Genomic DNA, 26300 nt, shown 5'->3' with positions numbered 1-26300 from the left:
TGCAAGTACCTACATAATTCTATAAGGTATAAGACCCAACATATTCACACTTCATTAAACTTAAAGTTGTCATTTAAAAGAGAAAATTTTAATGCGAGTTGGCCGATTTATAATTTTTGTGCGGGGACTTTACATATACATACATAATAGAGAATTAAGAAATTTGACCTAAGTCAGTAAAATTAGCTCAGTAAATCCAGATACACTGAGGGAAAAAATTAATTGAAGTTGAAACGTCGTTTTGTTTCAAAGATGAACTACATACTCAAATTTCATCGTTTACAAGTTAGAACAAACCATTATCATTTATACGACTCACAAAAAATCCATTAAAAGCTTAGTATCTTGAGCATCCATTATGAGATTCTAGCAAGTGTTTTGTTTGGTTAGTTTTCTCAAACAGTTTACTGATAAACTAACTAGACCTTACCAATGCGTCTTCGGTAGGGAATCCAAACAAGTTTCATCGCTTTATCTGGATAGCACTTTGGAATAATCCACTAACGAAAAATTTGAAACAAACAAAACTCTGTAGGACTGTCAGGGACTTATCCAACGTTTTCTTTAGAAAGTGATCAGGAAAATGGTTATGTAGCCCATTTCTTCTCTGTTGGATTGAGGACACAGACTGTAGTGAAATGTTTTAATATTTTAGTTTTCTCAAAATGTGTTTTATGACTTCTTTTCTTATCACTTCTTGTCATACAAATTCAGCTAAATATTAATTAAAAATTGTTGTTTTTGTACAGCATTCTGTCTTTAGGTTTTTTTTTTTCTTAAAAGCCACGTGTTTGGCTCGATCCTTCCGGATACATAAAATTTCTCTTGTTGAACAATACGAGTAAATTCAAAATTTTGAATAGTTTTTGAACAAGTGTCTCATATTTCTTTTAACTAAGCCTACCATTCTTATAGGAACGTAGAACAACAACGCCAACGTTAAGTTGTCGTAACATGCACAATAGAGCGTATCTTGAGACACGCAAAATCTAAGATTTTTGTATAGTAAAGTCCATTAAACCTTGATCCACTTCAAACTATGAAAATAAAACGCACAATCAGACAGAAACAAAAAAAAAAAAAAAAATACACGAAATACTGCGGCGGCGCACGTCTATTGAAAGTAAAAACGTTTCCTCTTCATTTTTGTTCTCAATTTTCTATTTGCTTCCTTAAATAGAGGACCCTTTCTAACAAGTGTTTTATGTTTTGTACGTTGCGCTGTATTAAAAATCTTATTCAAGGACATAAACTCAAATGAAAGAAAAAGTACCTATGATTTCTTTCAATGTGATCCATCCTTTGTATACAAACCGATTGGTATAGGTCCTTATTTTATATGGACCTGAACTTCAAAATGGTTTTGACAGTGAAACCGGAAGTGGGTGTTTTTTTTTTGTATTTTTTATCTATGACAATTATTGTAGTGAGTTTTTTTGTTTGCATATATATTTTTTTGTTTAAGGGGGTCTTGATTTCTGTCATTTTTTTTTCTCATCCTAGGTCGCGTGTGAGTCGCGTGTATGTACGTAACCTATTATAAATTTATGCAGATGTTTATATTGAAGACGACTATTTTAATGTAATTTAATATAATGTTAGGTCGTGTGATTTAACTTTATATGACCTGTTTTAGACACTTTTTGTACTCCTAGATAAAATTCACTCGAAGTAAGATTCTGATCTCAAGGATTTTAAAACGAAGTCTAGGCAGTAGTGAGGGGTTATTCTGTTATGAATTCAAAATGATCAGACTTTTTGTAAGGATGTTATTATTTTTTTTAAATTATTTTCTTAAAGACTGGGTAAGGATATTCTGTTGTCAGTAAACAGTTGCAAACTAGTTAAAAAAGGACCCGGACTTTAGTAGGGAAAAATTAGGATTGAAACTCTTATACATAAACATAACACGAGTTAATTTAAAAAAAAAACCAATAAAATCACTGATAAGAAACAACAACTAATATTGCAGGGCAAATTACCCCTTTTGTTGTTTAGTGTTGCTAATAAACAACTTTGTGTTGCCAGTCAGAAACTGTTTATAGTTGTCAAAACAAAAGAAAATAAAAGATACCAGCATACACAGAAAATTGAAGAAAAAAAATATTTATTATAAATTCGACAATTGAGAGATTATTTTAAATATGAGAAAAACCAACTTTTTGAGTTCTGGGGGATCAAGTAAATACAGTTCCGAAAATATACAAAATCGAATGAAAGATATGGTTTTTCATGAATCAAGAAAAAAATCAGTTGTTTTCAAGCGGAAATCTTCTGATTCGGCGTCATCTAAGCTAAAACAACAAGAGTCCCTGACTCATGATAAAAGAAGTGTAAGTTGTTATAATTAACCTTTTAATCCTTGAACTATGATTTTGATTGAATTTGTCTTAGGTTAAAGTTACTGAAGATGAAAGCAACATTCAGATTCCTGATTTAAATTCTATCATTGAAAACAAAATCAAAAAATTCAAAGGTGAAGAGTTCATATACCTAACATATACGGTACCAAAAAATAGTGAATATTTTACTCCATACAGTTTAGCGTAAGATATATTTAGACTGAAATTTCAAGTGCATTTATGTTAAAGGTGCCTACTTTTTTCCAGAGAAACCCAATTCAAAGATATTCCCAGTAAAAGTCAGTATTATACAATGAGCCGACATGGAGTTACATTTTGGAGTCAAGGCGAAAATTATTTCACCGAGTTGAATCAGTGGCAGCGAGAGTTTCAAATGTACATACACATTGTTAAGATAAAATCTTTTGCAAAATTTAGAATGTGGAAAGGCTTTAAAGTCTGGGAGAAGACTCTCAAATGGAGGAAATACGATGAAGCTTATACGTATTTAAGTGAAAATTTATTCTATGCTATTCCTCATTTGGCCTCGGCTGCTCTACAATTGCGTTCTGATTTTTATCAAATGCAAAACTTAAACTTTATTAATGTTGAAGGTAATAGTTTTATTTTTTTTTTATGATTGCGGTGTTTAATTTCAGAAAAGTCTTAGGTATTTAAATAGTCCTATTTATCCACCATTTTGAAATAAATTGCACTATACTTGGTCACACGTACTTGCTTATATGAAAAATGTTGTTTACAACTGTGAACAAACTAGGTCTTAAGCTTTTATGTAAAAATTCACTAAAAATATTTTTAATTTGATTTTACCTATAATTTTTAACTAATTTTATTTGTACTCAAAATACTCAAACTCAAATTACAAAAAAACATCTTTTCAAATTAAGCATGCAATTTAAATTCATAATTGACAAAGATAAGAATTTTTAGAAAATATTTTTCGAAAATGTTTCAGAAAAAAAGAAATTGGTTTGCCATTTAAAATTTAATAAAAATCGACACTTGCAAACAAAATTGCAAGAAAATTCTAGTCCGTTTTCAAAAAATACAATTTAAAAAAAAAAAAATAATAATTTGAATACCTAGTTAAAAAAATTTTTTTTTGTTGAAATCTTCATTTTTGTTATAATTTTAGTCATTTTTCTTAGCATTTTTCTCTTATAAACTCAAGTTAAAACTCAACTCCATTTTTAGGCATTTTCTGCGATCTGATCCATTTTTCCTTTTATTTTAAATTTACGAATCGCTCATTTTTTGGTATTACCTAATTTTTTTTTTCGAAAATTACACCGGCACACCTATCTTTCTATATATTTTTGGGCACGCTGAATTCGAATTTCAAGTCCAGTTTTGAGTTGTGATTGTATTTTGCTGGAATTTTTATGAATTTTTGGAGTTTTTTTGCATTTTTCTCAAAACTGGCGGGTGTTTGGACAAAACGGACTTGAAATTCGGATTCAGTGGGTCCAAAAACATATAGAAAGATAGGTCTGGTTCCTGGTACATGAAACTTTTTTTGTGTGCCGGGGATGGCAGCGACAGTGCCAGCACACAAAAAAAAAGAGTTGTATGTACCAGGAACCAGACCTATCTTTCTATATGTTTGTGGACCCGCTGAATCCGAATTTCAAGTCCGTTTTGCCCAGTCACCTTCCAGTTTTTAGAAAAATGCAAAATGTGTGCCGGTTTTATTTGAAGAACATTAATAATATTTTTGAACTTTTGAAAGAAAAAATATAAAATATTCACAAAAATCAATATTTTACCGAATTTTACAAATATGGCATAGCAAACTTTTCATAAAAACGAACATTTTTAGAAACGAGAAACCATCGAAATATATGTTACGTATACACCACAGTGATTGTTTTGTTATTTGCTATAATTGTCTTTTTTGCTGTCAAAATTTCTAATTAAAAAATTCCCCGGTACAACTATACCTATAACTACATTGCTGGGTTCTTTTTGATGTTTACTTAATTCACAAAAAAATGTTAAAATAATCAATACTTGTTTACCAAATTTTATTAATGTGCAATTCTTTATTATTTAATTCGCCATTATTCGTAAAGCCATCTTCATTTTTTTAATGTAACTAGGCCGCAATTTCATGGTTGTCTAATTAGAAAAGCAAAGATAACAACCAAATTCTATGTTATCTTCCCATAAGTATGCAACTATTTATTACTTATTTGTGTAGAAAAGCACATTTTCGGAGTAAATGAATAATTGTGAACTATTCATAAATCTTTTCCAATGCGATGTTATTTGAGTTTAAGAAGTGAACAAGAATTTTTTTTTTTTATTTTTCATTTCAACTTGTTTCTCCGTAATTGTAGTTTAGAACACAATATTATGCAGAAAGTGCAAACGGTAGTGATTGAATTGAGAAAATGTATTCTTTAAAGACAAAAAATGAAGTGGAAATGAACTGATGGGAATAATTGTGTCTTTCAACCTGAATACCATTATCCATTCAAATTTAAAAACATGAGTTTAGAGTTTTCTAAATGCAAATACGAAAAAATAAATGTCATTAATAGTATATTTTGCCTATGAGCAACTCACGAAATTGGGTCACTGTGGTGTATGCGTAATTATTTTGTATAAAATGTAGTTTATATATTTGTATGTAGTTGTTTATGTCACACAAGATTAAGCATTTAACTGTTGCTCAATTAATTCATTTTTTTATATTTTAGTTATTGAGGACTGGCAACCCTTTTATTTTATGGAAATTCACATGAAAATATACGAAGAAATGAAAATGAACCTAAAATATTTTCGTGATAAAGCTCGAAAATATATTTGTGAGTAATTAAACACAAATGAATCAAATTAAAAAAAAATTATACATTCCAATAGACGATGCTTGCCATGGTGCAATTATAGCGAAAGGATTCTTTCCTACCGATGAAATTGACTTCTATCCTTCAGTGAAAAAGATGCGCGAAGCAATGAGTTTTATGGACCGTGCAAGAAAAAGAGGTTTTTGCAAACTTCTCTGCAAGTATTGAATTTTTATTAAGTGTTAGGTATTTAAATATTTTTTTTTACAATTTTATGTTTTTCCTCTTGCAGCTTTTTAAACTATTGTGATCGAATAGTTCTCATATTATTGCACACAATTACTCGAAATAGTTTTGAAGCTCTTGCTAATGCTCTGAGGATACATGACGAATTAGGACCAACAGTGGAAGAATTAAAATCTGAGTTGGGAGTTGGCATTGAAGTTGAGGCCCAGCGACCCAGTTATAGCCCACAGGTTTGATTTGAACTTAAAATTAAATTAAAACTATAAAAAATTAAAAACTAAAATAGAAATGATTCTTCCTTAATTTTACAGAATCCTTTCTTCATGGCGGAACTTTTGCTCAAACCTGAAAGTGTGGATATTGAACCATCGGAGTAAGTTTAAAATCATATTAATTGACTATTATTTAAAATTTTTTTAAACTTTTCTTTAAAGAGATGCAATGAAATCAATATTTCATCAATTGACTAATTTGATACTGGATTCTGTTATGGAGATAAAAAGTTTTACTGAAGATGCAACTTATAAAATTTTTACTGAGTACAATAAATATCAATCTATTTAATTATTCTTTCTCTAAAATGACAATATTTAACTCTTATTTCTGCCTGAAGGCCATCAATTATGGGAAGACAAGAAGAGCGCCTAGCAGAACCACCTCCAGACTTGGCATTTCTATTTCGAATTGATAAAGAATTCCAAGAAAATCGAAAATTCATATTTTCTGTTATACGGAGTGCATATGAAAAAGTTTATCTTTATGCTGAGAGATTTGAAATGATTCGTTTAAACTATGAAACTGATGCCAAAACAGATGCAAGCGTTATTAGAAATGAAAGAAGTATTTGCATTAATTTTTTACAATACCAAAACCGATTTTTTATTTTTTTTAAATAAAAACTAGGTCTTGAAGCCCTACGAGCATTTTGTGAACGCTACCATGCTAATATGCATGCAATCGATGGTGTACTATCTCATGTTAATCTTGGTTTACTTAAACTTACACAAAGTAGTTTCAAGGATACCATTACACCAGAATGTTTGAGACTTCTTAATGTTCTAGCAATATATTTACCCAAGTAAGTTACTTCAGGAATGATTTGAAATTAAGATTAAAAATGATAAAATATTTTAAGACTGGCCGTCTCAGAAGTTGAAAAAATTCAACTTAAAGCTGAAGAGTTTATTGCAAAAATTACATCAGCTCCAACCACAACTACAGAATTGGTAGCACATTTAAGATATTTGACAAATGTAGAAGCAGATTTGGAGATTCTGTTTAAAGAAGTTGATTATGCCCATGATTGTTTTATTCTCATTAAAGATTTTAACATATTCATTGATCAACAGGAAAAGGAAAAATATATGGGTAAGTGATAAAGTTGTTTATTCTAAGATTAAAAACAGAGATTTTCAGTTTTATTGCAACGAAATATTTGTTAAAATTTGTAGATACTGAAGACCTTGTTGTGACATGCAAGGAGACACTGCAGGAAAAACAAGGTGAAAAAGAAATATTTATTCAGCAATTAAATGCAATTCTTCAAGAGGATATAAAAATGATATTTGAGGAAATTCGTGACGTAGCTGCAGAGGTTCAAGATTTCAAATTTTTAGACGTGAGTTTTGAATCCACCAAAGAACTTTTTTAATGAATTAGCATATTGAATTTGTACAAACCTTTACTCTGGAATCAAAATTACCGAGCAACTAGACATAGACATTAATACTCAAAACATAACAGCATGATTTTAAATATTTTTTGGATTTGATTAAAACAAAAAATTTTTGTTCAATTCATAAGTTCCTAAATACCTATGTTTATTTAAAATTATTTTATTTTAAACGGTCCATAAAACAAAAAACAAATTTTGTTTACGTTTTCCTCTTTTTCTTTAAAATGGTTAATGCTAAATACTTTTTAATAGGTAGTGACATGGACTTTGAGCAATGTTATATTTCCTAATCATAATCATATATTTTTTCAGGGCATAAAACTCAGAAGCCAATTTTTTTTCGACAAGTTTAAATTGCCACATTTTGAACAAAAAGGCTCTAATTCTATAAACTGTTTATCAGTATTTGTAGAAAATTATGCTATCCTTAAGATTGTTTTTTTTTTTTTTTTATATATATATTTATTTGGCAATATTTTGCCATTTAAAAAATCATTACAATCATTTTATATAACATATTTTAAATAAATCTATTTTTAACATATGGAATTAATTTGTTTTTAAATCTTTGTAAATTTTGCTCATTTTTCAAAGTATAAGGAAGGCTGTTATAAATATCTAGACCTCTATGTAAAACCATATTTGTGGTCTTGAAGTTTCTATATCTTGGTAACCTGAAATCTCCAGCATTTCGGAGTGCAAAAGGTCGTACATCACCAACAAAAGATACATATTCGTATAAATAATTAGGCAATATATTAAATTTGATTTTAAATACAAATACTATCACATTATACATAATTCTTTGATTGACACTCATCCAAGACAGTTCAAACAACTGTCTATCATTTTCTTCGAAAACCAATGATATTTGTGGTTTTTTTAATGAATTTTGGTATGTTTCAATTTTGCCTTGATTACATTGACGGTTCAAGAGTGAAAAAGAATTATTTTCGACATTTTGAAATAAAAAAACGCAGTATCTTTGAATATTGAAGCTTTTTAAAAAATTGATAAAAGAATATGTAGGTATTTTTTTTATTTATTTATATTCGTAAGAAATTCAAATTAAATAAAATGCTCGATTGGGGTCGCACGTGCTTGCTCTTATGGTAAAAGTTACTCTAATGTTAAAGCTTTTTATTGAACAAAACTAGGGAAAATTTGATACTTTTAAGGAATTTTCGAAAATCGTAAGAGCCGTTTTTTTTTTAAATAATTTTTTATACATACAAATTTTCTAAAATTTAAAAAAAAAATAGTTGGTATGCCATTTTGAAGAAATAATAAATCTACACATAAAAACGAAATTTCAAAATATTTCACCAACCCATTTTCAAAAAAATTGATAAAAAAAAATTGAAATATTTTTTAAAAATCCAAAAATGTGGTTTTTGAAAATTTTCTAAGATTTTAAAATTCCCTTTACCTAAACGCTTTTCATTGAAATCGGGTTTATCTTGTACGAGATATTCAGAGACACAAAAAACTCTTCTATGGCAGGTAGGTACCGTAAATAACGGTACCAAAAAATATTTTTGTATTTCAAAAGTTGGCTCTTATGTGTAATACTATACACAAAAATTTAAATCAAAATTTTTAAGCCTGAGCTACATAGAAACACAAAGTGAAAAAAGTACAAAAAAGTTTCTAATTTTTCAAATAATTTATATTTTTAAATGTCAGATCAATAAAATTGTTTTTGTTAATTTATACTTTTGTTTACTTTTTATACTTTTTTTGGCTTTGTGTTTCGATGTACATAGTTCTAGCTTAAGAGCCGTTTTTGAAAAAAATTAACTTTTCTATTTCCGTTATACCTATGGCAGGTACCTTTAGTTTTGGTCATAAAACAATTTCAATTTCCCCTTTAGGCTGTAGCTCGAGGTATATACAGATAGACAGACAGAATTGCCGGATTCACTTTTTTGGCATTCTCCATCATCGTAATGTCATGTAAAATTAAATACTTAAACACTTAAAATTGTTATCTCGATTTCGATTTTTTTACGAATCCTAAACTTGCCCTATAGTACCTACAGTGGGTAAAAAAAGTATTGGCAATTTTACTTTTTTTTAGATTTTATGCCATTGTAACGGGTTTTTTTCCAAAATGTATTTTTATCTAAACAACAGAACAAAACCACACCTTCTGGGTGTATTTTTGTTTTCTTCGATTAAAAGGTTAAGAAGGGAATAAAAAAAAAAACTGTAAAATATACCTCAAAAAAGTATTGGCAAAACTCATTAATCTTTGAATAAGAGCCCTTATTAAAGTACCGTAGGCTATTTCATACAAAAAAAAGTTAATTAAAGTGCTTCGACCTATAATCAAGTTTTTCAGCCTTGGAAAATAAAAAAAAAAATGGAAATTTCGCGAAGTCTAAAGAGTTGAGTAGATGTGTTAAAACAAACCTATAACTCTCCACCAAGATGGTTTATCGTACAAAGAAATCGGTGGAAAGTTAAATATCAGTTTATTCCTGGTTCGAAGTATCATAACAAAACACGAAAACATCGGATCAACCGAAATTTTGAAAAGAAACTGGATGATATCGTTTTTTTGATAGTTAAAAACGTTAATTTTTGAGAGAACTGCAACCAAAAAATTCAAAATAGTGCCCCAAAAATGGCAGTGGAGTTCTAAAACACCATCGGTTAACATTTTAGTATGCAGACTATTCGTAATCTTTAGCACAAATACAAATATTACGGAAGGGCTGCTAGAAAAATGCCATTCATTTCGGAAGTGAACCGAAAAAAAACGTTTGGATTTTGCCAAAAAATATTTAAATAAATCCTGAGAGTTTTGAGAATCCGTTATATTTTTGGATGAATCAATGTTCAACTTTAACGTTTTTAACTATCAAAAAAACGATATCATCCAGTTTCTTTTCAAAAATTCGGTTGATCCGATGTTTTCGTGTTTTGTTATGATACTTCGAACCGGGAATAAACTGATATTTAACTTTCCACCGATTTCTTTGTACGATAAACCATCTTGGTGGAGAGTTATAGGTTTGTTTTAACACATCTACTCAACTCTTTAGACTTCGCGAAATTTCCATTTTTTTTTTTATCTTCCAAGGCTGAAAAACTTGATTATAGGTCGAAGCACTTTAATTAACTTTTTTTTTGTATGAAATAGCCTACGGTACTTTAATAAGCGCTCTTATTCAAAGATTAATGAGTTTTGCCAATACTTTTTTGAGGTATATTTTACAGTTTTTTTTTTATTCCCTTCTTAACCTTTTAATCGAAGAAAACAAAAATACACCCAGAAGTTGTGGTTTTAATACATTTTGGAAAAAAAACCCGCTACAATGGCATAAAATCTAAAAAAAAGTAAAATTGCCAATACTTTTTTTACCCACTGTATATCGCAGGTAAAAAAGTAAATTACAAAAATATGTCTTTAGTAATGGGCCTCAAAAAAAAAAAATAATACAAAAAAGTCAGACATTAATAACGGTTGAAAATTATTATATTTTTTTTTTTAATAAAAAAATGTTAAGCCGTTTTTAAGAAAAAAAATTGTTTCCTATCGTTTTTTCGCATTCTCTTTCGCTGTAATGTCATCCCAACAAACAATTTTGGTTCTATAAAGCTTTATAGATGCAATTGTTGCTTCTGTAAAGCATTATAGAAGCAAAATTGTTAGTAGGGATGCCTGATAGTTATCTCGAATTAGATTTTTAAATTTATCCTGAAAGCTCTTGTCTTAAAGTTTGTTTTGAGATAATAGATACAATTTTTTTTTACCTCAAAAAGATAGTGTTCCTCTGGGAAAGACTACCTTTTTGTCCATCGACAAACACTTAAAAATTTGAATTTAAATATTTCTTATAATTTACTTACAGAAAAAATCTGATCCTGATGAAACCAAACTTCAACTTGGTGCTCTTTTAGAACGTCTAAATGAATGCCAGGAAAAAGCACAAGAATATCGTTCATATCAAAAAGATTTCAAAGTAATATTTTCAGAAAAATAAGTTCAAAGTTTGTGTTCTTTTTAAAGCGATTTTTAATGCTAGATCGACGTTACACGTTACGATGAAATGGAACATGCATTTCAAGAAATTCGAATGCGACAAAATCTCTGGAACAGCTTAGAAGAATGGGAAACTTCATTGGAACTCTGGCAGAAATTAGGCTATCAAAATTTAAATGTTGAGAATATGAGCAACTTAAATGCGAAAATATTGAAAAGTTGCATTCAATTCGAAAAGTATTTACCTCCAAATGAATTGGTACCAGGTTTGAAAACTAGTGCTGAACTATTTCGAGAAAAACTTCCAGTTCTGGGCTATTTAAGAAATCCCAATCTAAAAACAGTGTGTATAGATCTTTGAAGCAAGATTTTCAAAATATTTATTTCTCATTATTCCTAGCGTCATTATACTGAAATGGAAAATATACTTGGAATCAGAATTTATCACGAGGAGAATATACTTATTTCCACCTTCGAATCGGCTCATGCATTCGATGAAGAAAATTCCAACCAACTTATGGATATTTCCTCACAAGCAACTGGTGAAGCTCAGTTAGAAAATATGCTGAGAAATATTGAAAACATTTGGAAAGAAACTGAACTTTTAATTGTTCCACATCGGGATTCAAAAGATGTTTTTGTTCTGATGGGGACTGATGAGTTGCAAGTTGTTCTAGATGATTCCAATGTCAATATCAATACAATAGCGGCATCAAAGTATGTGGGGCCAATTAAGTCTAAAGTAGACGAATGGATTTCAATGATGGAACAGTTTGGTGAAACTATGGGTAGATTTATTGAAAACTAGTGTTTTAAAAATGTTATAAAACATAATTTTAGAGGAATGGAGTAACTGTCAGACATCGTGGATTTATCTAGAAGCAATATTTGCTTCACCTGACATTCAAAGACAATTACCAAATGAGGCTAAAATGTTCACTATTGTCGATCGAAGCTTTAAGGAAATTATGAGAAATGCTCTCAAGGTTTCACTAGCTCTTCCCGTAATGACAAATGTTGATACTTACAACACTTTTAGGGAACACAATCGAATGTTAGATAGCATAACGAGAGGTCTTGAAGCGTATTTAGAAGTCAAGAGGGTTGTTTTCCCAAGGTACACAATTGGTGAAATTATTTTTCAAAAGTTCTTAGATTCATCAAAACTTGTTTAAGGTTTTATTTTCTATCAAATGACGAATTACTTGAAATATTAGCACAAACCAGAGTTCCTCAAGCTGTTCAACCACATTTGAGAAAATGTTTCGATGCTATTTCAAAACTTGAATTTGGACAAAAGGAAAGTGGAGATGGTGGCAAAATGATTGCTACAAATGACATTGTTGCTATGCTCTCACCTGAGGGTGAAAAATTACTTTTTGGAAAAGGACTTAAAGCACGCGGTGCTGTCGAAGAATGGCTGAGCAAGGTTGAGGAAGCAATGTTTTTGGCTGTTAAAAGATATATGAAGTTTGGTTATCAGTGCTATCCTGTCAAAGAACGACACAAATGGTTTGAAGGTAGGTTTAGTAAAGATAATGGTAAACTGCTCAAAAGAGCAGTAAAAATTGTATTTGTTAAAAATAAATGTCTCAAAATATAATCAAAAACAAAATTGTTAAACATTTGTCTTTATTATTCTTTAAGATCATCCAAATCAAGTTGTTCTAACGGTGTCACAACAACAATGGGCAGCTGAAATTCATGCAATATATGATGGACCAGATGAAAAAAATGGCAACATCCTTAAAAGTCTGAAAGCATTCGAAAAGAAATGTTTTGATAATTTATCTGCGTTAGCAGCTATTACACGGAAAGAAATTACAAATCTTCTAAGAAAAGTTCTTTGTGCTCTTATAACGGTAGATGTTCATGCCAGAGATTCAGTTACCAATTTGTTGGAAAAAAACGTTGTCAAATCGTATGTTTTTTTCTCTGTATTTTAAGAAATTTCAAATATTTTTCATTTCTAGGACTGATTTTAACTGGTTAAAAATGCTACGTTTCTACTGGCAGGATTCTACCGAAACCATGGTATCACAAATGGCTTCAGCGAAAATTCCCTATTACTATGAATACCTTGGGGCTGGTGGAGTATTAGTACTTACACCTTTAACTGATCGATGTTATTTGTGTTTAATGGGGGCCCTGCAAATGGACTTGGGTGGTGCACCAGCTGGTCCAGCTGGAACTGGAAAAACTGAAACGACAAAAGATTTAGCAAAAGCTGTTGCCAAACAGTGTGTGGTCTTTAATTGCTCAGAGGGTTTGGATTTCAAAATGATGGGTCGATTCTTTTCGGGCTTAGCCCAATGTGGAGCCTGGTGTTGTTTTGACGAATTCAATCGTATCGATATTGAAGTACTTTCTGTCATAGCTCAACAATTGATTACAATTCGAAATGCAAAAGTTGCAAATGTAAAAAGGTTTATTTTCGAGGGTCGTGAGATTAAGTTGAACAAATCTTGTTCGGTTTATATAACCATGAATCCTGGCTATGCTGGACGTACAGAACTCCCAGATAACTTGAAAGCTTTATTTCGTCCCATATCGATGATGGTACCGGACTATGCCTTAATATCCGAAGTTATTCTCTACTCGGAAGGCTTTGAAGATCCCAAAGTTTTAGCTCACAAAATGGTTCAAATGTATAAATTATGCAGTGAACAGCTTAGCCAGCAAAACCATTATGATTTTGGTATGCGTGCTGTGAAAAGTGTTCTCGTGATGGCTGGTTCTTTGAAGAGATCAGCTCCAAGCCAAAGAGAAGACATAACATTGATAGCAGCTCTTCGAGATTCAAATATTCCCAAGTTTTTGGCTGATGATGCTTTTCTCTTTCGTGGAATTCTTTCGGATTTATTTCCTGGTGTTGAACTTCCAGATTCATCACATCCAGAATTACAACAAGGAATGGTGGTTGGATTGGAGGAGAAAAATCTTCAACCGGTTCCATCGACAATACGAAAATGCATTCAACTTTATGAGACCATGTGTGTGCGATGGGGTGTTATGCTGGTTGGTCCAACTGGTGGTGGAAAGTCAACTGTTTTGCATGCTTTGGAATATGCTTTGACATATTTGTATAAAAATGAAGTTTCAGGACCTCATTTCCGTGAAGTTGTTATTCAAAAACTTAATCCAAAGTCAGTCTCGATGAATGAGTTGTATGGTTATGTGAATCTTAAAACAATGGAATGGCAGGATGGACTTCTTGGATTAGCAGTCCGAACTGCTGTGAATAACGAAGATGAAATTCATCAATGGATTGTATGCGATGGACCTGTAGATGCTGTATGGATCGAAAATATGAACACTGTTTTGGATGATAACAAAATGCTTTGTTTGGCCAATTCTGAAAGAATAAAATTAACCCCGTGGGTGCATATGGTATTTGAAGTACAGGACTTGGCACAAGCTTCTCCTGCAACTGTTTCTAGATGTGGCATGGTTTATGTCGATCCTGAGGAGTTAGGTTGTTTACCACTAATACAATCGTGGAGAAATGGATCCATATCCAAACTTTTAACTCCTGAACAATTAGAATTCATTCATAATCTGTTCAAAAATTATTTCGAAAAATTCATAAAAATAAGCATTAAGCATGGAACTTTTCCAATTCATCAAGTGGTTACTTCGAAAACTGTTCTATGTTGTGAGCTTCTGACTGCTTTGATAGAAACTTTGAAAATAACATCCTTGCAACTTGACATAGCTAAAAGCTTATTGACTAAGCTTTTCGTTTGGTCAACTCTTTGGTCTGTGGCATCTAACTTTAGAGAAGAGTCACAAGCTGTTTTTGAAAATCGAATGCGGGAAGTTCTATCTGAAGAAACAATTCTGAAAGAGTATAATCTTATCCATATCAAAGTTTTATTTACTTTTATTAAGCCTTTTGTTTACATTCAACAGATTACCAGAGGTCTCAATTTGGGAATATCGTGTCAATTTGGAACAAAATCAATGGGAAAAGTGGCAAACAATTCTTGAACCTTTTAATTTTAATCCATTAGATAAATATTTTGATATGCAAGTTCCAACTGTTGATACAACAAAATTTGGGTAATAATCGCAACAATATAACACAGCTTAATAAAAAAAACTTTTTTTTTAGATATATTTGCCAGTTATTATTTCTAAGAAAATTTCCAGTGATGATAACTGGCGACACAGGAGTTGGTAAGACTGTGCTTGCAATGGCAACTCTAAAAAAACTAGCGAAACGGAATTTCGTACCTGTTTTACTTAATTTTTCTGCACAAACAAGCAGCATTCGAACACAAGAAATGATAGAAGCACAGTTAGAGAAACGAAAAAGGACTTTATTAAGTGCACCGATTGGAAAAAGTGTGATAATATTTATTGACGATGTTAATATGCCTAAGCTTGATACTTACGGCAGTCAGCCACCAATTGAACTTTTGAGGTAAGTTAAAGTAAATATTATGTTAGGATATTCTTAAAGGTTATTCCACGGAAGGGTTTTGGCAGTTGTATATTTTTGCACTTATTAATTTAACTATTCACTACTATTTAAGTATCTTAATACATTTAGACTTAGAATATTAATTTTTATTTGCGATATACATAGGTAGTAACAAGTTGTGCCAAAAATAAAATGCACGACAGGGTCGCATGTACTTGAATTGATATTGGGGAAGAGTAGACATTTAGAGCAAAACTTTGTTAAGTGAAAAAAAAATTATTTGACTTTTTTGGAAAAAATAAAAATGCAGTTTTATTGCACTCGCTTTGAATATTACGTCTGCAAAGTTTAATCAAAATCGTTAGAGCCGTTTTCGAGATATTTGGTATTAATTGAAAAATTTGTATGGGAGATATAAAAAAAAAACAAAAAACAACTTTCAGAATTCCATAAAAATCATCTGTACCAAATTTGAAGAAAGTCCGTTTAGCCGTTTCGGCTGTGGAAATGTGTACACATGGACGCACAGACGAACAGAACGGACGGAATTGCGAGACCCACTTTTTCGGAGTTCTCCATCATCGTAATGTTGGTTTTGATTAAAACCTCAAATTTTTTTTCGACACGAAACCAATACTTGCCCTATAGAGCAAGTAAAAAAAGTTGAGATGATAATCAGACATGACATTACGATAATAATGAAAAAAAATCGGTTACGGAAGTCCGTCTGTGTGTTTGTCTCTCAAAATTTCTCAAAAACGACTCCAACGATTTTGTTAAAAAAATTCAAATGTTAGTTTTTAAGCATTTAGGCCCAATTTATTCACTCTCCATTATTTTTAAAGGCTCCATTAAAAATTATAAAACTGTCAAATCGCATACAAATTTTAAAATTTCCCTTTTTTAATGGCGACTTTAAATGTAATGGAGTGTGAATAAATTGGACCTTAAGGTGTATCTTTTCGTGGAAATTTTTTTTCGAAAATTATTATTAACGGTACCTGCTATAGAACCGATTTTTTCAAATCAGATTTTCAACCAAACTGCTAAATAAATTAAAATTAAATTAAATTAAAAAAATAATTTTTGGATTTTTAAAAAAATTTTGAAAATTTTTGTTTGAAAAATCAAATTTTCGAAAACGGGACATTGAGTTTTTTTTTTGAAATCTTAGTTTTAGATGTTAATTAGTATTTCCTACAAAATGGCATACCAATTTAATTTTTAATTAAAAAAAAAGAAAAAAAATCATTAAAGAAAAAAAAATAACGATTTTGACATTTTTTTGCTAAAAATGCATCTTAAAAAAAGAAATTAAATTGCGTACTTGTTTTGGAGCTCAATTTGCTTTCAGATGTTGATTTTTACCTTTGAAGAACGAATTTTTTGTTTTTTTTTGTATATACATTATCTAAATTTCTATTCAAAAATTCTTAAACATTTTAGCAACTTTTACCCTAAGATCAAGTTCGTGCGACCCAGTCGTGCATTTTATTTTCATTGTTTTAATATTAAAAGTTTTCTAACTATTGTGCTGTCTAAGAATATCTTCAAATAAGATGTAACGGGTGTGACGTTAGAAAGCCACGGAACTTTATAGACTAAGAAATGATGTAAATTTTATTGAACTGAAACTTTGAAACATAGAATAAGGATTGGTTCGCTCAATTAGCACTATTTTCTCATCACGATTGTTTTTAGATCCCTAAAAGTGCTCACAAATACATATATTGAGTCGTTCAGAATAAAGATTTAAATAATTTAAATTATTTTGCTACGAATACGAAAAGGAGGGAATAAAGGACAGTGTCATACAAACAAAAGAGCTGAGAAACGAACTTTTTTTTAACTCGGCCTTTATTTTCTAATCTCGCAAACATTATTTTTATTTTTTCAGTTATAAATTCGAGTCTTAATAACTGTCAAACATTATGTAAAGAATAAGTATGATAAATAATGAATGATAATAATTTAATCAATATCGCTCTCTTAGACAAAATATACATTTGCATGCGGAAAAAATGTAGCAGAAGTTACATGCAGTTGTCTTTATTTTGCAAAAATAAATATGCAAATATTAATATTTTTTTTGTTGTTCTTAAGATATTAACAGCTCAGCGCTTGTTTTAACAGTTGTTAGAACTGTTGTTAGATACGTAATTGCTAATTAATTTCATTATTTGTACTTCCGTTTGTTATCGTTTAGACAATTTTTGGATTGCAAAGGATTCTACGATAGGGAAAAACTTTACTGGAAAGATGTGATTGATGTTGCTCTTGGTGTTGGATGTGCTCCACCTGGTGGTGGTCGAAATCCACTTACCCCAAGGTTTGTATCCATCACTTTACTATAACAATACATATTGAATTTATCTATTTCTTTTTTTTTTAGACTTGTTCGCCATTTCGCGTTGCTTAATCTTCCCAAGCCAAATAATGACACACTAACAACAATATTTGCTGGGATTCTATCTGGGTATTAAAAAATATTCAATATCTTTCACTCCTTAAAAAGAAAAGAAAACATATAGTTTTGTAATTCTTGTAGCTTTCTAAATGATTTTTGTGCAGCTATTCGCCCACTTGCAATACCACTTTGCAACGCACTTGTCGAAGTCTATTCTCGAATAGCTGAAGAAATGCTCCCGACTCCTGATAAATCCCACTACATTTTCAACTTGCGTGATTTATCCAAGTGCGTTCAAGGTATTCTTCAATCGGATAGCTCGAACTATAGCACCGATTTGCAAATGCTGCGATTATTTTATCATGAAAATATGCGAGTTTATTTTGATCGCTTAATCAATAGCGATGATGAAAATGCTTTCAAGACACTCATGTCAGAAGTGTGTGAAAAACATTTCAACAAAAAAGTTGTTGCTGAAGGTGAAGTTGTATTATTTGGTGATTTTATGATTTTCGGTCAGAATCGTGCCGAAAGAATTTACGAAGAAATCAAAGATTTTGAAAAATTAGAAAGTATACTGATGGATTTTATGGATGATTATAATTCAAGTACTGGTAAAGACATGAAGTTGATAATGTTTCAAGATGCATTGGAACATACTGTACGACTAGCTCGTCTTTTACGAGCTGATCGTGGAAATGGACTTTTAGTGGGGGTAGCAGGAATGGGAAAACAATCTCTAACTCGTTTAGCAGCACATGTCAATGAATACAAATGTTTTCAAATTGAACTAAGACGAAATTACGATATTGTTGCTTTTCATGAAGATTTAAGAGCTCTTTACAGAATAGCTGGTGTAAGTTCATATATTTTGAACGTTAAATTGTCTTTTGAAAAATCTATTTCAGGTTGAAAACACTCCACTTGTTTTTCTAATTGTCGATACACAAATTGTTGAGGAGGAATTCCTAGAGGATATTAATAATATTTTGAATTCCGGTGAAGTGCCAAATCTTTTTGAAGGTGATGAATATGAAAAAATTATTTTGGATTCCCGTGAATCTTGTAACGAGTCAAATAAAGCTGTAAGTTTAAATTAACAAGTTCATAACTTATGAATTCTTCACTTCCTTAATTGCAGCAAGGTTGTTCAAGAGATGATATTTACAAGTTTTTCATAAATCGTGTAAGGAATAATCTTCATGTTGTAATTTCAATGAGTCCAGTTGGTGATGCATTCAGAAGACGTTGTCGAATGTTCCCTTCATTGGTAAATTGTACTACAATTGATTGGTTTTCAAGTTGGCCAGCTGAAGCACTTTACTCAGTTGCCATTGGTGTGCTTCAAGATGTTGCAGAAAAACAAGAAGACCGGGAGCGTCTAGCTAAGACTAGCGTTTTTATGCATAAGGTTAATATAGCAGTTTTTTGAGTATCCTACCTGTTTCGAGCAAATTTTTGTTTCTAGTCTGTGGAAGAAGCTTCTGTGCAGTTTTATAAAGAAATGAAACGTCACTACTACACAACACCAAGTAGCTATTTGGAATTGCTTAAGCTCTACAAGAGTATCCTCAAAAGTCGCACTGACATAATTGTTGCTAAACGAAAACGCATTTCAAATGGATTAAATAAGATTCTTGAGACAAATAGAATTGTAAGATGAACAAAAAATAACCAGCGTTTTCTTTTTTTAAGCTTTCTCTTTTATAGATTGCTGTAATGCAAAAAGACCTCGAAGTAATGGTTCCTCAATTAGATGAAGAATCAACAAAAATGAAAGAACTTCTAGCTAAGCTCGAAATTGATACGAAAAATTCAGATGCTGTCAAAGAATCTGTTGCCAAAGATGAAGCTGTAGCTAAAGAAAAAGCTGAACTTTGTCGAACTATAGCCGATGATGCTATGAAAGATTTAGAAATTGCAATGCCAGCTTTGCAAGAAGCTGAAAATGCCCTAAAGGGTTTGAGTAAAGCTGATATAAATGAAATAAAGGCATTTACTACTCCACCTCAACTAGTACAATTTGTAATGGAAGCTGTTTGTATTTTACTTGGAGCTAAGTAAGTATTATTATTGATTAATAACTATGTGAGAAAGTATTTGAATCTTGAACTATTAAAGACCAACATGGGCTTCTGCAAAGTCTATTATGGCTGATGTGAACTTTTTAAAACGTTTAATGGACTATGATAAGGAACACATCCCGGAAGCAACTCTTAAAAAAGTTAAAAATTATATTGACCATAAGGATTTTGTACCTGCGGTAAAGTTTAAGGTTTTGTATAGTTTCATCGAACTTTTTAACTTCCAATCTTCTTTTGACAGAAAATTGAAAAAGTATCTAAAGTGGCTAAGGGTGTAAGTTTATGGGTAATTGCAATTGATAAATTTGCAAAGGTCTACAAAGTTGTTGAGCCTAAAATAAAACGTCAGAAGTCTGCTGAAGCTGAACTTAATGAAGTAATGAAAGTTTTGCGGACCAAACAGCAAGAACTCGCTGACGTAGAGGCAAAGATTCAAACTCTCAGAGATTCAATCGAAGTGAAAAGTCGTGAGTTTAAAATCATTCAAGATAGCGTCGATCTAACTTATGGAAGAATCAATAGAGCTGGTCGATTAACCTCAGCTTTAGCTGATGAAGAAATTCGTTGGAAAGAAACTGTAGAAGTTGGTTTTTCAGCTACTGATGTTTAAAAAATGTTTTTAACTTTGTTACATTCGTAGGTTCTCAGTAATGAACTTTGGGCTGTTCCCGGCGATGTACTTGTATCATCAGCTTGCGTTGCATATCTTGGGGCATTTTCAGCAGATTATCGAAGAAATTTAACTGATATTTGGGTTGCTGAGTGTCATAAATATGAGATTCCTAGCAGTGTTGAATTCAGTCTTTTAGCAACACTTGGAGATGCTTATGAAATGCGATCTTGGACCATGGCTGGGCTTCCAAGAGATACAATTTCAGTTGAGAATGGACTCTATGCTACGAGAGCATTAAGATGGCCACTTATGATTGATCCACAAGAACAGGTAAATCCCATCAACTTTAATTTTAAAATCTATCTAAGCAAGCAAATTATCTCTATGAAAAAGGCTAACCGTTGGATAAGAAATCTCGAGAAAGGCAATAATTTGTATGTGTTGAAAATGACTGATGGAAACTTTTTGAGAATCTTAGAAAATGCAATACGTCAAGGATTCCCTGTATTACTGGAAGATATTGATGAGACAGTTGATCCAGCTTTGCGACCAATTCTACAACGTGAAACATTCATTCAGGAGGGAAGAGTTTATTTGAAATTGGGTGAAGTTGTTATCGATTATGATGACAATTTCAAGTTGTACATGACAACAAAGTTATCAAATCCACATTATTTGCCAGAAATTTGTATCAATGTAACCTTAGTCAATTTTCTGGTCACTGAAGCTGGACTTGAAGATCAGCTTTTGGCGTAAGTTTTTGGATTTTTATAAAATTGTTATTGTAATAGTTGACCTTGGTTTTTGAAAACTATAGGGATATTGTAGCTATTGAGCTGCCAGCACTTGAAATTCAACGAAATGATCTAATTGTAAAAATAAATACTGACAAACAGCAACTTTTAGCCTTGGAAGATAAAGTTTTGAAACTTCTTTTCCATTCAAAAGGTAATATTCTTGATGATGAAGAATTGGTGGAAACACTTAACGACGCCAAGGTATGATATTCACCAAAAATCTTATTTCAAAACCATTACAAGATTAATGATATTTCTAATAAAGGAAACATCTCTCATCATCGCTGCTCGACTAATTGATACTGAAGAAACAGAAAAAATGATAACAGCGACAAGAGAAAGATACCGAAGCTTAGCATCACGTGGGGCAATTCTATATTTTGTAATTGCTGGGTTGGCAGAAATCGACCCAATGTACCAATACAGTTTGAAATATTTTTCAATGGTTTTCTGCAATGTTATTCAAGCAGAACATCCAACAATGGATACTGAGGAGCGTATTGCTCAACTTAAGGAAGAAGAGTTAAAGGCTATGTTTTTAAACGTATCTCGGGGCTTATTTGAAAATCACAAAATTATTTTCAGCTTTATTTTGTCACTCGCCATTGAAAAACAGGTAATGTAAGTGGTTAAGTTGATCAAATTTTTTTTTTTTTTGTTTGAATGCTGTTTAATCAAGTGGTAAAGAATACTTTGGAACAGATTTTTTTCCTTATCAGAACATTATAGAAAAAATGTCTGCCTTTCTGTTACACAGCCACACAAAAAAAATATAAAACCTCTGATCTGGGGTTGCGACTAGGTTTTTCATATAGTTTTTGGGTCGCTGAAACCGAATCCGAAGTCCGTTTTGCTCCATCACGTCAGGTTTTCGAGATAACCTCATAAAATGTCACGAAAACAAAAAAAAATTTTCTCTGATCTGGATGTGCGAATATGTTAATCATATAGTTTTTGGATTGCTGAATCCAGATTCGAAGTCAACTCCGCCCTATCACGTCAGGTTTCTGAGATATCCTAAAAAAAAAAAGTCAAAACCAAAAAAACAAAAGTTCTTATCTGGGGTTGCGACTAAGTTTTTCATATAGTTTTTGTCGCTGAAACCGAATCCGAAGTCTATTTTTGCGTATCACGTCAGGTTTTTGAAATATCCTCAAAAAATGTCTAAGCTCAAAAAAAAAAAGTTCTTATCTGACATTTTTTGAGGATATCTCAAAAACCTGACGTGATACGCAAAAATAGACTTCGGATTCGGTTTCAGCAACCCAAAAACTACATGAAAAACCTAGACGCAACCCCAGATAAGAAATTTTGTTTTTTTGGTTTTGACATTTTTTTTGAGGATATCTCAGAAACCTGACGTGATAGGGCAAAATTGACTTCAAATCTGGATTCAGCAATCCAAAAACTATATTATTAACATATTCGCACATCCAGATCAGAGAAAAAATTTTTTTGTTTTCGTGAAATTTTTTGAGGTTATCTCAAAAACCTGACATGATGGGGCAAAACCTAGTCGCAACCCCAGGTCAGAACTTTTATTTTTTTTTTGTGTGGCTGTGTTATTTTTGATTTGTATTTTTATGACATTTCTCTGAGTTCAAAATTTCTAGGAAGGACGATTACATTCATCAGAGTTTAATTTCCTTACCAGAGGTATAATTGGAACTTTCGATATGAAATCAAAACCAGATTCTGTTATTATGACATCACAAGAGTGGTCGCTATGTTGTTTTATGGATCAATCTTTTCCGGAATTCAAAGGACTTTGTGAAGATGTGAAGAATAAGATCACAATAAATATTGATGAGTTTAAAGAGGTTATTACCTTACATATGACCTAAATAGGTACAAATTAATTCAAGGTTATTTAAATATTTGTAGGTTTTTAACTTTGGAAAATCCAAGAATAAAAGTATCATTAATTGGAATGCACAACTATCAAACTTTCAAAAACTCATGTTAGTTAAGGCCTTCCGAAAAGAAAAATTCACTTCTTGTGTAAGTGCGTATGTGCGCTCAACAATCGGGTCCTATTTTGTAGACATTTCTGGGGGAAGTCAACTTAAAAATGTGTAAGTTTGCCACTTATATTATAATTATCTTTTGATATACATACATATACTCAGAATAATATCGTTTTTGAAAAACCAAATTAAAAAAAAAATACTTTTCTCGAAGTCTATTACACTGGTTATCTAGTTTTTAAGCTCCCAGTGAGGGTCAAACACAACCTCATTTTATAAGTTCATATCATAATTTCAATTTTACTTCTTTCATTAGATTCTTTTCTCAGTTTTTGAAAAAAACATTATTTCCTTGTCTTCTCTAGGTATCTAGACACATCGAATATCACTCCACTGGTTTTCGTCCTTTCAAGTGGTTCAGATCCAATGGCAGGATTTTTGAAATTTGCTGAAGAAATGCAATACACCGACAAATTTTATTCCATATCGTTAGGTCAAGGCCAAGGTCCAATAGCTGAGAGTTTAATTGAGCGCAGCCTCAAAACCGGCCATTGGGTATTCCTACAAAATTGCCATTTAGCAACATCATGGATGCAACAAATGGAAAACATCGTTCGAAGTATAACTTTGGGCTTGACAAAAGCCCATTCAGATTTTCGTCTATTTCTCTCATCTATGCCAACGCGATCTTTTCCAATTAGTGTTCTTCAAAACTCTGTCAAACTTACAAATGAACCACCCAAAGGTATCAAAGCCAATGTTCTGGGTGCACTCGCTGATCTTCAGAGAGACTTTTTCGAACATCACATTCTGGGCGCCAGATGGAGAGCTTTAGTTTTTGGAATTTGTATGTTTCACTCGGTGATTTTGGAGAGAAGAAAATTCGGTCCACTTGGTTGGAATATAATGTACGAGTTTAATGAAAGTGATCGAGAATGTGGCATAAAAACGTTGGACGTATTCATTGATCGAAAACAAATGGCAGCTGAAGATATACCATGGGAAGCAATTGCTTACATAAACGGTGAAATCACTTGGGGTGGTAGAGTTACTGATTATTGGGATCTGCGTTGTTTGAGGACTATTTTGAAGACATTTTCTTCTCCAATTATCATTGATGTCAATTACACATATAGCAGCAATCCCTTCTATCGGAATCCAAGAAGAAAAACTCTTGAAGAATATCGGGAATATGTACAAACTTTTCCAACTGAAGAAGATCCCGAACTTTTTGGAATGAATAAAAATGCCAATATTGTTTTTCAAACAAAAGAAACCGATTTCTTTATATCGACACTATTGCTGGGACAGCCAAAGGCCGCTGGCGACGAAGGCCAGTCTGCAGACAACGAAACATGTCTGGAAGTTATTCAAAAAATAAAAGATGTATTGGTTACGCAAATTTCTAGAGAAAATATGCATCCAACGCTGTCGGTTGTAAGTTAGAGAAGCCATTTTCCCTAAAACCCGTTATTACTACATTCTATATTTTCAGTTGGACGATAAGGGTCAAATTCCTTCCCTTACCACTGTCCTAATTCAAGAATCTGACCGTTATAACGTTTTTTTGAAGATCGTTCACGATAGCTTAAATAATTTAAACAAAGCTATTAAAGGATTGGTAGTTATGTCGGAAGCACTTGAGGAGGTGTTTTGGTCGCTGTTGAATAACTTTGTTCCAAAGATGTGGACTGCTAAAAGTTTCCTTTCCATCAAACCTCTGCCAAATTATATAGCTGACTTTCAGCGAAGAATTGATTTTATGCAAGATTGGATCGAAAATGGCACGCCACGCTCGTATTGGCTAAGTGGTTTATATTTCCCCCAATCGTTTTTGACAGGAATTCTTCAAACACATGCCCGGAAATATCTTTTACCAATTGATGTTTTGAAAATTGATTTTTCGATTACGGATACTGTTCTGGTGCAGCAAGACTTCTTTGAAAAACATCAGAAAGGAGAAGAGGTAAAATTTGTTATTTTTAAGTAAATTATTATATGAATTTTTCTGTTATACCAAATTCTTAAAAACAGGACCAAGATTTGTATGCAAATTTGAAGATACCTGATGTAGGAGTCATTGCTCATGGAATTTTTATTGAAGCCGCTCGATGGGAGCAAACACAAGGAGGACTTTGTGATGCCCGGGAAGGCGAATTGTACTCTCGTTTACCGGCAGTTCATTTCATTCCTGTTATCAAACTAGATTCTGGTGAACGTTATGATGTAACTTTGATTGAGTATATATTTTGTTTCCATAATAAGTGTACAATATATTTTATTGACAGGCCCCACTTTATAAAACACAAGCTCGTTCAGGAGTTCTATCTACAACTGGGCATTCGACAAATTTCATTTTGTCAATTTTATTGGAGAGTAAGAAGCCACCAGATTTTTGGATTCTACGTGGCACAGCATTGGTATCAGCGGTATCTGAAAATGATTCATAATTTCATTTTTATTTTTACTTGATGTTATTTATATTATTAAAAATTCAATTTTTTTTTTGTAGAAAAAAATTGAGATAACATTTTAAAATTTTGTACGTTAATCTTCTGAGAATTTTTTTTTTTTTTTTTGAATTCCGAAAATTATTTCCAGGGAACAAAAAATGCTATGAAATCCCCCTTTAGTAATCTACCAAAAAGAATTACACCAGAATTTTGCTCTTTAAATTCAATTGCACTGTTTTACAGAGAAATAATAAGTCAAGAAATTGATAAATTCTATAAAAGTTGATCATTTTTCCAATCAATTTTTTTTCATTAACAGTCCCAAATGTTAATAAAACACAATTTCTAACTTTTATATTAGAGCAGCACCCTGAAAAAACTTGCATGGTTTGACACTTTTTTGATATTTTAAAAGCATGTCCTAAAATTTAACTTAAAACAAAAATTATTACAATTTGAATTCAAGAGAACAGGGTTCAGAGAGAAAGC

General features: G+C 31.6%; 1 protein-coding gene across 1 annotated transcript; it reads left to right on the top strand.

Moving 5' to 3' along the window:
* Nucleotides 1-2028: 2028 nt before the first annotated feature.
* LOC129910498 (dynein axonemal heavy chain 6) lies at nucleotides 2029-25896 on the top strand. Its single transcript, XM_055987901.1, has 40 exons — nucleotides 2029-2333; nucleotides 2395-2546; nucleotides 2610-2956; nucleotides 5066-5173; nucleotides 5229-5373; nucleotides 5445-5628; nucleotides 5710-5771; nucleotides 5833-5937; nucleotides 6012-6238; nucleotides 6302-6476; nucleotides 6534-6766; nucleotides 6850-7016; nucleotides 10934-11044; nucleotides 11108-11407; nucleotides 11465-11852; nucleotides 11905-12181; nucleotides 12241-12584; nucleotides 12712-12985; nucleotides 13038-14912; nucleotides 14977-15126; nucleotides 15179-15490; nucleotides 17697-17819; nucleotides 17883-17966; nucleotides 18039-18753; nucleotides 18806-18982; nucleotides 19039-19308; nucleotides 19366-19551; nucleotides 19608-19957; nucleotides 20019-20160; nucleotides 20223-20564; nucleotides 20622-20924; nucleotides 20988-21346; nucleotides 21412-21592; nucleotides 21657-22007; nucleotides 23005-23211; nucleotides 23276-23466; nucleotides 23724-24795; nucleotides 24854-25324; nucleotides 25393-25584; nucleotides 25647-25896. Exons 1-40 carry the CDS (start codon nucleotides 2145-2147, stop codon nucleotides 25806-25808), a joined length of 12003 nt encoding a protein of 4000 aa, XP_055843876.1. The 5' UTR covers nucleotides 2029-2144; the 3' UTR covers nucleotides 25809-25896.
* Nucleotides 25897-26300: the final 404 nt, after the last annotated feature.

Source organism: Episyrphus balteatus, chromosome 2, assembly GCF_945859705.1.
Source record: "Episyrphus balteatus chromosome 2, idEpiBalt1.1, whole genome shotgun sequence".
In the NCBI taxonomy this organism is placed as follows: Eukaryota; Metazoa; Arthropoda; class Insecta; order Diptera; family Syrphidae; genus Episyrphus; species Episyrphus balteatus.
This window is presented reverse-complemented; position numbering and strand designations above follow the sequence as displayed.